Here is a 15,396-nt window from a genome sequence, read left to right as displayed (position 1 = left end):
CTCCAAGACGTCCTTTTTCAGAGTTGGCCACCAATAGGACCTAGAGATAAACTCCAGGGTTTTTTGGATACCTGTATGTCCGGCAAAACGGGAAGCATGGGCCCAATGCATGAGCTTCTTCCTTAGCATCGGCTTCACAAAACTTTTCCCTGATGGGGGCGTAGAGTCCATCCCTACCGTGGAGAATGCCAACGGATTTATAATAGGATGCTTGTCTGAAGACTCTGACTCATTTTCTTGCTCCCATGAGCGGGAAAGGGCCTCGGCCTTGCGATTCTGAGAGCCCGGACAGAACTGGAGTTTAAAGTCGAACCTGGAAAAGAAAAGTGCCCATCTGGCCTGACGAGGGTTGAGACATTGTGCGCCCTTCAGGTATAAAAGGTTCTTGTGGTCTGTAAGTATGGTGATTGAATGAGAAGCTCCCTCCAACAGATACCTCCACTCTTCTAGAGCGAGCTTGATGGCTAGCAACTCCTGGTCGCCAATGGCATAGTTGCGCTCAGCTGGGGAGAACTTCCGGGAGAAGAAACTGCAAGGGTGTAAATGGCCATCTTTAGACCTCTGAGATAACACCGCTCCTACTCCAACGGAGGAGGCATCCACCTCTAAGATGAAAGGAGAGTCGATGTCAGGCTGTTTCAGAACAGGCGCAGAGATGAACCTTTGTTTTAAAAGATGAAATGCTTGCATGGCTTCTTCAGACCACTTGGACGGGTTAGCACCCTTCTTAGTGAAAGCAGTAATAGGCGCCACAATGGTGGAAAAGTCTCGTATAAACTTTCGGTAATAGTTGGCGAACCCTAAGAACCTCTGGACCCCTTTGAGGGTTAAGGGTACCGGCCAATTTTGGATTGCTTGTAGTTTCTCAGGATCCATCTCTAGTCCGGAACCGGACACAATGTACCCTAGAAACGGAATGGTCTTGACTTCAAAGACGCATTTTTCTAATTTGCAATAGAGATGATTGACACGGAGACGGGACAGAACCTCTTTAACCCAAAAACGATGTTCCTCTAAATCGTTGGCAAAAATGAGGATATCGTCTAGATAGACCACAACATGACGGTATAGAATGTCTCTGAAGATCTCATTGACAAAATGCTGGAAGACAGCTGGAGCATTGCTCAATCCGAAGGGCATGACGAGGTACTCATAATGTCCGTCACGGGTGTTAAAGGCGGTCTTCCACTCGTCACCCTCACGGATCTGGATGAGATTGTATGCACCTCGCAAGTCCAGCTTTGTAAAGATGGTAGCTCCGCTAACTCTGTCAAAGAGCTCAGTAATCAGGGGTAAAGGATAACGGTTCTTGATGGTAATGTCGTTCAAACCTCTGTAGTCGATGCACGGCCGCAGACCACCATCTTTCTTTTTTACAAAAAAGAAGCCTGCGCCGGCTGGAGAAGAAGAAGGTCGAATGAACCCCTTTGCTAGGTTCTCTTTAATATATTCCTCCATAGAATGCGTCTCAGGCAGAGACAACGGATAAGTTCGGCCTCGAGGTGGAACCTTCCCTGGAACGAGATCAATCGGACAGTCCCATTCTCTATGAGGAGGAAGGATATCAGCAGAAGCTTTACTGAACACATCCGTGAAATCTTGATATGGAGGAGGTGGAACATCAGATGACCTGGGGGAGGAAGAACAGACAGGCAATACTTTAAACAAACATGTCTCAGCACAGGAGGAACCCCATGCCAGGATTTGCGTAGTCGTCCAATCAATTGTAGGATTGTGAAGACGGAGCCATGGAAGGCCCAGGACCACAGGATGTGTGGCTCTTGGAATCACTAAAAAAGAAATAAGTTCGGAATGAAGAACTCCCACTCTCAGACGAACGGGTAGAGTCCTTAAAGAAATAACTGCATCAAAAATTTTGCTGCCATCCACGGCAGTTAAAGAAATGGACGAAGGAAGTCTCTCGGTGGGTAGGGACCACCGTTTAACATAGGCTTCGGTAATAAAGTTCCCAGCTGCTCCGGAATCAAGGAGGGCAATGACGTTCCGATAACGTTGAGCAACTTGAAGCGAGACTGGGAGATTACAATCTTGAGGAGATGGAGAGGAGATCATTACTCCTAGCCGGCCCTCTCCTTGGCGAGCTAGGATTTGGAGTTTCCCGGACGTTTGGGACAGGCATTAATGGTGTGAGACGGAGCTGCACAATAGAGACAGAGAAACTCGGAGAGACGTCTTTGGCGCTCAGCAGGAGTTAAACGGGAACGGCCAAGTTGCATGGGCTCATCTTTAGATGGTGACAGTTGACGAGGAGGAGGAGCAGAAGATTTTGGAGCAGATGATCTTCCACGCTCAGTTGCTCTCTCTCTGAAACGTAAATCAACTTTCGTGCAGAGTGAGATTAGCTCATCTAACTTAGAAGGTAAGTCTCTGGTAGCTAACTCATCTTTAATACGCTCAGATAAGCCATGCCAGAATGCAGCATACAGGGCCTCGTCGTTCCATGCCAGTTCGGATGCCAGGATCTGGAACTGTATCAGATATTGTCCTACAGTACGTGACCCCTGGCGTAAACGGAGAATCTCGGATGAAGCTGAGGTTACCCGGCCTGGCTCGTCGAAGATGCGCCTGAATGTTGACACGAAGGCAGTGTAGGAAGATAGCAGGGTGTCGGATCTCTCCCATAACGGTGATGCCCAATCAAGGGCTGAGCCACTGAGAAGAGAAATAATGTAGGCAATTTTTGTACGGTCACTGGGAAAATTGCCAGGTTGTAGCTCAAACTGAATCTCACACTGGTTGAGAAATCCCCTGCAGAATCTTGGAGATCCGTCAAATTTTGCTGGCGTTGGAAGATGAAGACGTGGAGCAGAAATGGGTAAGGTGGGTGGGGTAATAGCTGGAGTCACTGTGGTTGACGCACCAGACGCGCCTGATCCACGGAGAGTTGTCTGAATCCCATCCAGCCGAGTAGAGAGATCCTGGAGACAGCGGATGATGTGGCCCTGTGCAGCCTCCTGATGTTCTAGTCGGGCTGCCAGTTCTTGCATCGGCCTGGCCGCTTGATCCTGGTCTCCGGCTGGATTCATTAGGTCAGTGCTTACTGTCACAACTGAGGGCCTGAGCTGACGGGAGGCAGCCTCAGTTGTAGGGGCTGAGATGTACCGGAACCTGGGAGGTTGTATCAGACCCCTGGACATGTAAGTAACATGAATAATAACTGCCCGAAGGCGTGACCACGACAACTTGGATAAAAGTCAATGATGTTTATTATGACAACTCCGCAACACAGCAGCAGTAAAAGAAAACGTAAAAGTCAGCAAAAAATAAATACAGTTCCTGGGTACTACAGGATGGCAGGAGCCACAGGGCACTGGTAGTGTGAGATAGTTCTTATGATCTTCTAGATGGAAAGTCCTTACCAGGCCCGACTGTAGCAATGGAGATAACCCAGGATTGTGCCAGCTGGTGTTCCAGGAAAAGCTGGGTTGCTGAAGATAAAACAGCTGCTGTGGATACTGGCTGGAACCAGACTGTTGTTAGCACGGAGTGGATACTGGCTGGAACCAGTTAAATAATAAATGAACTTGGGAGCGATGAAATATGAACTTAAATGTAGAACTTGAGAGCGGAGAAATAATAATACCGGTGGAGAGTGGTAAAGTGTAGAAAGGACACCGGCCCTTTAAGGGAAGCTGTACTCTGCTGGAAGCTGAGCTGGAAGCAGGTAATGTTGTAGCTGGAAACAGATGAATCCACAATGGATTGGAGAGTCAGGCTACACCGCAGGTGGAATGCTGGTGCGGGTCTCTATGGTGGAAGTCTTGAGACAGGAGCTGGAACCTGGAAGACAGTCACAGGAGAGAGACAAACAGGAACTAGGTTTGACAACCAAAGCACTGACGCCTTCCTTGCTCAGGGACAGTGTATTTATACCTGCAGCAAGGAAGGGATTGGCTAGGCAATTATGCAGATTATCAATACTGAGAACAGATTGGTGGAAATGATCAGCTGACAGAATCCAAGATGGCTGCGCCCATGCAGACACTTGGAGGGAAGTTTGGTTTGTAATCCATGTGGTAATGAAAACAGTAATGGCGGCGCCGGCCACCGGAGACAGGAGGCGCCAGGCTGACAGATGCACATCCAACCACGCGGACACAGCGGAGGCCGCGGCTGACGTAATCGCCACTCAGACACTCTGCATGCAGAAGTTCAGGGACGGCGGCGGAGGCCGCGGGAGACGCCATGCCAGGTGTAATATGGCGTTTACTGTGACAGCGTCCCAGAGTGACAGGAGAGGATACAGGAATGTACACATCAGGATAACAGATGGGATCCGGTCCTGGAGCGCTGAGCCAGCCTTAGGAGGCATCTGATGGGTAAGAAATGGCGTCCAGATACCCGGATCGTGACAGGCGCAAACCAATCCGATTGAAGGAACTGCAATACCACGTTAAGGTCCCATGGTGCCACTGGAGGCACGAATGGAGGCTGGATGTGCAGAACCGCCTTTCACAAAGGTCTGAACCTCTGGAAGAGAGGCCAATTGTTTTTGGAAGAACACTGACAAGGCCGAAATCTGGACCTTGATTGATCCCAATCGTAGGCCCGTCTCCACACCATCCTGCAAAAAATGGAGAAAACGTCCTAAGTGAAACTCTTCCGTAAGAGCTTTCTTGGATTCACACCAAGACACATATTTTCTCCAAATACGGTGGTAATGTGTTGACGTTACTCCCTTTCTGGCCTGAATAAGGGTGGTGATGACCTCCTTAGGAATACCCTTCCTGGCTAGAATACGGTGCTCAACAGCCATGCCGTCAAACGTAGCCACGGTAATTCTTGGTACACACACGGCCCCTGCTGCAGCAGGTCCTCCCGAGAGAGGAAGAGGCCGAAGATCTCCTATGAGTAACTGCTGAAGATCTGGGTACCAAGCCCTTCTTGGCCAGTCTGGGGCAATGAAGATTGCTCGACCCCTTGTCTTTCTTATGATCCTGAGTACTTTTGGGATCAGCGGAAGTGGAGGGAAAACATACACTGACGGAAACACCCACTGGGTCACCAGTGCATCCACTGCTACTGCTTGAGGGTCTCATGACTTGGAACAGTATCTCTGAAGCTTCTTGTTGAGACGAGACGCCATCATGTCTATTTGAGGAACTTCCCAAAGACTTGTCACCTCTGCGAAGACTTCATGGTGGAGGCCCCACTCTCCTGGATAGAGATCGTGTCTGCTGAGGAAGTCTGCTTCCCAGTTGTCTACTCCCGGAATGAATATTACCGACAGAGCTTGTAGATGTTTTTCTGCCCAGCGGAGGATTTTTGTTGCCTCTGCCATTGCCGCTCTGCTTTTCGTTCCACCCTGCCTGTTTATGTATGTGACTGCTGTTACATTGTCCGCCTGGATCTGCACGGGACGGTCTTGAAGAAGATGTACCGCTTGTTGAAGGCCGTTGTAAATGGCTCTTAGCTCCAGAACGTTTATGTGAAGGCAGGCTTCCTGTTGTGACCAACGTCCCTGGAAGTTTTCTCCCTGAGAGACTGCTCCCAAGCCTCGGAGACTTGCATCCGTGGTTACTAGGACCCAGTCCTGAATCCCGAACCTGCGTCCCTCTAGCAGGTGAGAGCTGTGCAACCACCACAGGAGCGAAATCCTGGTTTTTGACGACAGGATTATCTTTCTGTGCATGTGTAGGTGTGACCCCGACCACTTGTCCAACAGGTCCCACTGGAATACTCTGGCATGGAACCTGCCAAACTGTATGGCCTCGTAGGCTGCCACCATCTTCCACAACAACCGAATGCACTGATGGATCGACACACTTGATGGTTTCAATATCTGTTTTACCATTTCTGGATTTTCAGAGCCTTTTTCCAGCGGAAGAAATACTCTCTGAACTTCTGTGTCCAGAATCATCCCGAGGAAAGACAACCTTGTCGTCGGTTCCAACTGTGACTTTGGGTAATTTATGATCCACCCGTGTTGTTGGAGTATTGACAGGGAGAGGGATATGTTTTGTAATAACTGCTCCCTGGATCTCGCCTTTATCAGGAGGTCGTACAGATAAGGGATTATATTGACTCCTTTCTGACGAAGGAGGACCATCATCTCCGCCATCACCTTGGTGAATACCCTCGGCGCCGTGGAGAGACTGAAAGGTAACGTCTGGAATTGGTAATGGCAATCCTGAATCGCGAATCTCAGATAAGCCTGGTGAGGAGGAGAAATGGGAACATGCAGGTAAGCATCCTTTATGTCCACTGACACTAAGTAGTCCCCCTCCTCCAGACTGGCAATCACCGCCCGAAGTGATTCCATCTTGAACTTGAACCTTTTCAGGAAGAAATTCAGATCTATTAGAGTTAGGATCAGTCTGACCGAGCCGTCCGGCTTCGGAACAACAAAGAGGCTTGAATAAAAGCCCCACCCTTGTTGTGACAACGGTACCAGGACTATAACCTGGTCTTGACATAATTTTTGGATTGCCGCTGTTACTGCTTCTCTCTCTGGCAGAGAAGCTGGCAAGGTCGATTTGAAAAATCGGCATGGGGGAACGTCTTGAAACTCTAGTTTGTACCCCTGGGATACTATTTGCAACACCCAGGGATCCAGGCCAGACAGAATCCAATCCTGGCTGAAGAGCTTGAGACGTGCCCCCACCCAAGCGGCCTCCCGCAAGGGAGTTCCAGCGTCATGCTGGGGATTTGGCAGAATTAGGGGTAGACTTCTGCTCTTGGGAACCTGGAGCCGGTGTGGGCTTCTTTCCCCTTCCCCTTCCCCTACCTGCAAAGAAGGGGGAACCTCTCACCTTTTTGTATTTATTGGGCCGAAAAGACTGCATTTGCGGGTGATAGGTCTTTTTTGCCGGTGCAGGTGCAGAGGGCAAAAATGTTGACTTACCTGTGGTAGCCGCCGAGACTAACGCATCCAGGCCATCGCCAAATAAGGCCTCACCTTTATATGGGAGAGCCTCCATGTTTCTTTTGGAATCTGCATCCGCGTTCCACTGGCGAATCCATAAGGCCCGCCTAGCCGATACTGCCATGGTAGCAGCTTGTGAACTCAAGACTCCAATATCCTTCATTGCTTCCAGCATGTAGGCGGCAGCGTCCTTGATATTCCCTAACTTAAGGAGTATCTCATCTTTATCAATCGTGTCAATTTCTGATGACACGCTTTCTGACCATTTTTCAATAGCGCGACTCACCCATGCGCAGGCAATAGTGGGCCTGAGCAGTGTACCATTGGTAACATAAATGGATTTCAATGTCGTTTCCATTTTGCGGTCTGCCGGCTCTTTAAGAGAAGCCGTGCCAGGAGCAGGGAGAATTACCTTCTTTGTCAACCTGGAAAGTGCACTGTCTAACACAGGGGGTGACTCCCATTTTTTCCTGTCTTCAACCTGGAAAGTATAAGCTATGTGAATCCTTTTGGGAATACGATTTTTTTTTATCAGGATTCACCCACATCCCTTCAAACAGAGCATTTACTTTGTGTGAAGGAGGGAACGTGACTTTGGATTTCTTTTCCTTACAGGAGTGCTTTCTGTTGTCCCTTATAGCCACAATCATATATTGTATACTTTTTGCCAATTTATGATCTATCTCTCTGGATTCACTATTGTCGACACAAGAATTAGAATCCGTGTCGGTATCAGTGTTTACAACATTTGCAAATGCACATAAGGAATAACAGCATCCTGAAAAATCACATCTTTCACAGATTTTCTCCAGCATGCAGCCTTAGATTCAGACTTATCTAATCTACGGTTAATCAGATGCATACTGTCACGTAGCTCTTTCACCCATGCAGGCTCTTGGTGTGCCGGTAGCGCTACCACATTACAACTCTGTGTCCCTAAAATGGCTTCCTCTGGGGAGGAACTCCCTGCCTCAGACATACCTCACACGTGTACACCACACTCACAGACACACTGGGACTTATTTTGGGGACAGACCCACAGTAAAATCTGTCAGAGGGACACAGGATAGGAGCAGCCAGTTCACAAACCCAGCGCCAGTATTGCCTGTGACCACAGTATGTCCACAGCCCAAAAGCGCTTTTAAATAGTAATATACACTATCAAATGCACCACAATCGCTTTGTGCCCCCCATTTATAGCACCCTGTACTTGTCAGAAGTGGAGGAGAGGAACAGCGTGTCCTCTGCAGCTTGAGGAGAGAGAGAAAATGGTGCTTAGTAGTGTGCTGGCTGCCTGAGGAAGAATCTCCGCCCCTGAGTATCCATGACAACATTTATACTGGCGGGGGTAGGGCTGTGCTTTTAGCCAGTTTGAGGTATTTTCCTTGCTGCCCAGGGCGCCCCCACCCCGTGCCCTGCACCCTGCAGTGCCTGTGTGTGTGGGCAGCAATGGCGCGCTGCGCTCCCGCCATCCGCGGCGCACCTCAGCCGTCACTTACTTGATTGAAGATCATTCTTCTCATACTCACCTGTCTTCTGACTTCTGGCTCTGTGAGGGGGGATGACGGCGTGCTGTGGGAGTGAGCATCTAGTTCAGTTCCCTTCAGGAGCTAATGGTGTCCTGTCAGCCAGAAACGGAGCCATGAAACTCTGAGGAAGTTGGTTCTGCTTCTGCCCCCTCAGTCCCACAAAGCAGGGAGTCTGATGCCAGCAGATCTCCCTGAAAATAAAAAACCTAACATAAGTCTTTTCAGAGAAACTCAGTAGAGCTCCTCAGAGTGCATCCAGTCAACCTGGGCACATTTCTAAAACTGAGGTCTGGAGGAGGGGCATAGAGGGAGGAGCCAGTTGACACCCAATGAAAAGTCTTTGGAGTGCCCATGTCTCCTGTGGATCCCGTCTATACCCCATGGTCTTGATGTTGTCCCCAGCATCCTCTAGGACGTATGAGAAAAGTAAATTATTTTAACCAACTAACAACACATGAGTCTCAATGGACAGCCATCCGTTATGTTGGAGGTGCTCCAGGGATTATGTAACTGATACACATATATCCGGTGTGTGTGGTGGTGAGACCATAACACATCGGAAAGAAGAAAATTCCCTTGTTTGGAGCACTCTTTTAAAGAATATTGAAATGTTTATTTTCAATTAAAACTTAACTTTTAGTTTGGTACCTCAGTGTCAATGGTGATATACTTTGAGAACATAAATGAAGAAAGAAACAGTGGGCACTCTAACTCGCTGCTCCCATCTACTGTCTTCACTGAGCGGAGGGCAGATGAGAGTGGGAGAGCGAATTGTGCCGTGAAAGAAAAGAGGACGGGTGGCGGTTAGTGGTCTCGTATGTGGTGTTAGATGAATCCTGTAGCCGAAAAGCTTTGCAGGATCCAAATGTGCCACGAGACTCGTCCCGACACCCGTACTATGAAGAGACAAGGAGGAGAGGACTCCCCACTGCAGGGGAAGCCGCGGTTAGCAGCAGGAGTATACAGCGGCTGAGATCGGTAAATCCTTTTTACTAGGACGAATACCACGTCTAATGTTAGAACGCTAAGGGAATTAGTTTGCTAATCACATTTAAATTATACTTCCCACTTGTTTTATAGGTAATTTTGATAAATAAAAGTTAAGTTTTAATTGAAAATAAACATTTCAATATTCTTTTCTTCTTTCCGATGTGTTATGGTCTCACCACCACACACACCGGATATATGTGTATCAGGAGCAGTAGGGACGGCAGTAGCAAATGACAGTTGAACTCACTGGGTCCAGCAGCAGAACTGAGATTATTTCAGTAGTTGCCCCAAATCACCCCGCTCTTGGTGTAATGACTCCTCAGCACTAACATGTAATTTCCCACTGATGTCCCACATGTATCACTGTGTAATATCAGTGGGAAGATGCTGCTGATGTGAAGCACGGCCATCACCAACTGCCATCACCAACTGCCGCCTGCATGCCACATTTGAATTCTCCATGGCATAAAACCCCAGTGCACAGGAATATCACTGGCATTTCTTGAGTTGAAGCTGTTGTTGATGCATGAGAAAGAGCCTCCCAAGAGAGATCACGTTTGCTCACTAGTATTTGCTGCCAGCGATTCACCAGTGAGCTGATCTCAGCGCACAATCACATTTGTGTTTTTTCTCACTTTTTTTTTTTTTTTTACATTTCTCTAGCTACTGTCACCAGCTATAATGAGCCAAAGGAAGTTGGCCCAGCTGCTTGGAAATGGAGGAACAAACCATATTATCAGTGAGACATGGCTGAGGTCAGGACATCGCAGACCATCCAATGGTGGACCATCATCAGGAAGTGGAACAGCTGGACCATCATCAGGAAGAGGAAGAGCTGGCCCATTATCAGGAAGAACTGCACAATCACCAGGAAGAGAATGTGCTGGAACATCACGGGTAAGAAAAAGAGCTGGACCATCATCAGAAAGAGCAAGAAATGATCCCAGTTCCAGTGAAAATCTGGCAGTGACAGTGGGGGAAGCACTTCTGAGGCTGGAGGACATCCTGAGGCCCATTCTGTCCAGTATTCCCACCTACAACAGATGCACTGTTACAGAAGGAGAAGACATAGGGGTATATTTACTAAGCTCCCGATTATGACCGATTTGGTGTTTTTTCATCAAAGTGTCATCTCGGGAATTTACTAAACTCAAATCTCGGCAGTGATGAGGGCATTCGTATTTTTTTTGAAGTCAAAGAAAAAAAATACGAATTAATGCACCATCGGTCAAATACGGCTGTTATTTGATACAACTCGGTAATTATCTAAAAATTCTATTTCACAAACACTGCCGGCAATAGCCAAACACTGCAGTGAAAAAATACAAATCGTAAAAAAAAGCAGTTTTAAAATAGACCTGCTTTTTTTTACCGTGTTCTGATAGGCATGCACGGATCCGTGAGATCCGTGCATGTTTATCAGTGGGAAGGGGTGTGAAAGGGTTAAATTTAAGAAAAAAATGCGTGGGGTCCCCCCTCCTAAGCAAAACCAGCCTCTGGCTCTTTGAGCCGGTCCTGGTTGAAAAAATATGGGGGGGAAAATGACAGGGGTTCCCCCATATTTGTTCAACCAGCACCGGGCTATGCGCCTGGTCCTGGTGCAAAAAATACAGGGGACAAAAAGCGTAGGGGTCCCCCGTATTTTTTGTACCAGCACCGGGCTCCACTAGTCAGAGAGATAATGCCACAGCCGGGGGACACTTTTATATAGGTCCCTGCAGCCCTGGCATTAAATCACTAACTAGTCACCCCTGGCCGGGGTATCCTGGAGGAGTGGGGACCCCTTAAATCAAGGGGTCCCCCCCTCCAGCCACCCAAGGGCCAGGGGTGAAGCCCAAGGCTGTCCCCCCCATCCAAGGGCGGCGGATGGGGGGCTGATAGCCTTGTGAGAAAATAAGAATATTGTTTTTTGTAGCAGTACTAAAAGTCCCAGCAAGCCTCCCCCGCAAGCTGGTACTTTGAGAACCACAAGTACCAGCATACGGTGGACAAACGGGCCCGCTGGTACCTGTAGTACTACTACAAAAAAAAATACCCCCAAAAAAACAGGACACACACACCGTGACAGTAAAACTTTATTACATACATGCACACCTACATACACACATACTTACCTATGTTCACACGAGGCTCGGTCCACTTCTCCATGTAGACTCCACGGGGTACCTGTGAAAAAAATTATACTCACATAATCCAGTGTAGCAAGTGACCTCTTTATAATCCATGTACTTGGCAAAAAAACAAACCGGAAACCCGAACCATGCACTGAAAGGGGTCCCATGTTTACACATGGGACCCCTTTCCCCGACTGCCAGGACCCCCCCTGACTCCTGTCAAAGAGGGTCCCTTCTGCCAATCAGGGAGCGCCACATCGTGGCACTCTCCTGATTGGCTCTGTGCTCCTGTACTGTCAGTGAGGCTGCGCACTGAAGATACAATCTAGCGCATAGGCGCTCCATTGTATCCAATGGTGGGAACTTTGCGGTCAGCGGTTGAGGTTACTCGCGGTCAACCGCAGAGCCAATCAGGAGAGTGCCACAACATGGCGCTCCCTGATTGGCAGAAAGGACCCTCTTTGACAGGAGTCAGGGGGGGTCCTGGCAGTCGGGGAAAGGGGTCCCATGTGTAAACATGGGACCCCTTTCAGTGCGTGGTTCGGGTTTCCGGTTTGTTTTTTTGCCAAGTACGTGGATTATAAAGAGGACACTTGCTACACTGGATAATGTGAGTATAATTTTTTTCACAGGTACCCCGTGGAGTCTACATGGAGAAGTGGACCGAGCCTCGTGTGAACATAGGTAAGTATGTGTGTATGTAGGTGTGCATGTATGTAATAAAGGTTTACTGTCACGGTGTGTGTGTCCTGTTTTTTGGGGGGTATTTTTTTTAACATCAATAGTTTTTATTGAATTTTATATTGAATGCAAAAAGGGAAGAAAAAAGGAGGGGGTACAGAAAAAAGACCAGGGTGGGGAGGGATGTACACGTCAATAAAATGCAACTTACATATAGAACAGATAGCATAACACTAAGTAGGTATACAGGTATCCTAGACATGTTAACAGTTTGAAATGTGCATAGCTAGTTCAATATGGTTTCTCTACTCCGTCTCTAGAAACCGGTGGGGATCGGTTGATAACATTATAAATGTAATATCTAGTAAAAAACCAGAGGGGAAAGTGTGGGAGATAGAGCACTCAAGAGGTAGAAGGTTCCTCATTCAGGCTGAATTGTATAGGGGACGACAACCCCGGGTGTGATATGAGGGTGGAGCCTTCCCCCTCCGTGACGTATTCATGCCAATGGAACCATTTCACCATGGGAGAGGAAGCAGAAGAGGAATAAGGCATACATTCGGTTTCCATAGTATAATGGAAATTAACTTTATGAAACACCTTTAGAACAGGTGGGACCGCCGCCTGCTTCCAGGCTTGGGCCAAGGTTGCCCTTGCTGCTATACAGATGTGTCCCAACAAGTACCTCTGGGAGGATGATACCTCCAGGGGATATATATGTAGGAGAGCCAGATCTGGGGATGGGCTTAAAGATAGGCCTAGAACTTTATTTATTAGCGTAAATACTTCTGCCCAGAAAGTTTGGAGAAGGGGACATGACCAGAAAATATGGTATACATGCCCTATCTCTCCGCAATTTCTCCAGCATAGTGGTGAGCAGGAGGGCCAGAAGGTGTGCAGTCTGTCTGGGGTCAGGTATAATCTATTCAGTAGTTTAACATGCATTTCTGAATGATTTAAACAGCGAGACATGCGAAATGTTAAACGGTATAATTTCTCCCATTGTGACTCTGCTATGGGGATACCCAAGTCTCCCTCCCAGCGCCTCTGAGCATTAGACTTTTGGTATGGGACTAATGAGATGAGTGTGTTGTACCAATAAGTTATATCTTTAGTTGATGAAGATAATACCATGCGGGATCGGATAGACTGAGCCAGAGAGCTGGGGGGAGTTTGTACTGTGGGTAGGCTTTGGAACCAGTGTCTGATCTGAAAGTAGTGAAACAGTTCAGCACTTGGGAGGGAGAATTTATCGTGCAATTGGGCGAATGAAAGGAAGGTAGTCCCATCTAATAAGTCTCCAAGGGTATAAATATTACAAGCAGTCCACGTAGAGATATGTAAGTTGGGAATTAACTTACTCACTGCTTTAAGTGAAAGGGTCGTGTGGGGGGTAGTAATGCTAGGAAGTTTACTCATCAAATTATCCCATATTCGTAAGGAAGAAGCCGTAGAGGGAAGAACATTCAAACCTTTGGGACGGAGGACCTTAGGAGTCCACAGCAAATCTGCTAAGGGGTATCCTATGCACCCGACCTCCTCAATGTGAGCCCAGAGGGGAGCGGGATTGGATATGTTCCAAGATTTCAATTGGGCAAGCACACATGCTTCCTGGTACATACTTAGGTCAGGCAATGCGAGGCCTCCTCTGTGTCGGGGAAGAATCATTCTAGCATGTGCCAGTTTTGGGGGGTGCGATTTCCATAGGTATTTCGTCAGAACAACTTTGCATTTATCGAGGTACGGTTTGGGAAAAGAATAAGGTATAGTGCGAAATAAATACATGAGTTTGGGTAATAAGGACATTTTAAAGGCAGATAAACGTCCCAGCCAGGATATCTCATACAGCAACCACGAGGATGTCAGGGTCTGGAGAGTGAGTATCAGGGGGGGGAGATTTAAATCGAACACAGCCGAGGAGATAGGGGGGATATGTATCCCGAGGTATGTAAGTGAGTTGAGTTTCCAGTTGTATGGATATTGAGAACGTAAAGCGGCCGTGAGTGTATCGGGTAATTGGACAGGCAAAGCTTTGGTTTTCGTTGTATTCAGTTTGTAGTATGATGCCTCACTGAAGTCGTGTAATATGGAATGTAGTTGCGGGAGAGAGGAGGAGGGTTGAGATACGAAGAGGAGAACGTCATCGGCAAAGAGACACAATTTATGGGAGAGTCCGCCATGGGTCAGGCCTGGGAATGCAGCATCTGCTCTAATTTTAGCTGCCAGGGGTTCAATACCAAGAGCATATATCAAAGGTGAGAGAGGGCAGCCCTGGCGGGTACCATTAGTGATTGGGAAGGCGTCCGACAAAAATCCATTACTAAAAACTCTTGCTGACGGGAAGGTATATAATGCTAAGATTGACGCCAGAATCTGGGCCGAGAAGCCAAATTTAATCAAAACAGTACGCATATATAGCCAATTCAGTCTGTCGAACGCCTTCTCAGCATCCAATGAGAGTAATAAGAATCCCTCTGTGCCAGGGGCCCTATCTATCAGGTTAAAAACTCTGCGGGTATTGTCAGAGGCCTGTCTGCCAGGCATAAATACAGCTTGATCGGGGTGAATCAACAGTGGTAGATAAACACTAAGTCGGGATGCTATCAATTTAGCATATAGCTTGACATCACTATTAAGTAATGCGATTGGTCTGTAGTTGTGACAGTGGGCAGGGTCTTTCCCAGGCTTGGGGATAGCTACTACCTGAGCCTCCAGCATTTCTTTAGGGAAGGTAGCAGTATTAGTTATCTCATTAAACAGAGCGGTCAAAGTGGGGGAGAGACGGTCTGCAAAGGAAGCATAGAAGTCGTTAATAAACCCATCGGGGCCAGGGGCTTTATCCTTAGGGAGAGCTTTAATCGTGGATTCGACCTCTGTTACGGTCCAAGGGGCATTGAAGGCGTGTAGCTGATCATGGGTTAGGGTAGGGAGATTGATAGAGGAAAGGAACGCTTGAATGGAGTCAGGGGTAGGCTGGAATGTAAGGGGGTCAGAATGTAAGTTATACAGTTTAGTATAATAGTCTGCGAATTGGTTAGCAATATCTAAGGGGTTAGCAAGCTTAGAGCCTGTGGAGGAAAGGATGAATTTAATTCTGTTACGAGCTTGTTGGGCACGAAGTCTGCGGGCTAGCATTTTACCGGGTCTGTTACCTACTAAATAGAATTTCTGCCGTAGTCTATTGAGAGCTATTTGG

General features: G+C 47.8%; 1 protein-coding gene across 6 annotated transcripts in view; it reads right to left on the bottom strand.

Moving 5' to 3' along the window:
• Nucleotides 1-15,396, bottom strand: part of CSAD (cysteine sulfinic acid decarboxylase) — a 141,875-nt gene that overhangs the window by 65,316 nt on the left and 61,163 nt on the right. Inside the window, exon 1 of one of the 6 annotated variants that reach the window (XM_063952094.1) lies at nt 10,135-10,196. The exons of the other annotated variants lie outside the window; for them this stretch is intronic. Within the exon in view, the coding sequence (XP_063808164.1) occupies nt 10,135-10,137 (3 nt within the window). The 5' untranslated portion in view covers nt 10,138-10,196. Of the gene's footprint in view, nt 1-10,134; nt 10,197-15,396 lie in introns of those variants that run through there. 6 annotated transcript variants of the gene reach the window in all.

The sequence above is a fragment of the Pseudophryne corroboree genome, chromosome 2 (assembly GCF_028390025.1).
Source record: "Pseudophryne corroboree isolate aPseCor3 chromosome 2, aPseCor3.hap2, whole genome shotgun sequence".
In the NCBI taxonomy this organism is placed as follows: domain Eukaryota; kingdom Metazoa; phylum Chordata; class Amphibia; order Anura; family Myobatrachidae; genus Pseudophryne; species Pseudophryne corroboree.
The sequence above is the reverse complement of the archived record's forward strand: the minus strand, read 5'-3'. Positions and strand labels throughout refer to the sequence as shown.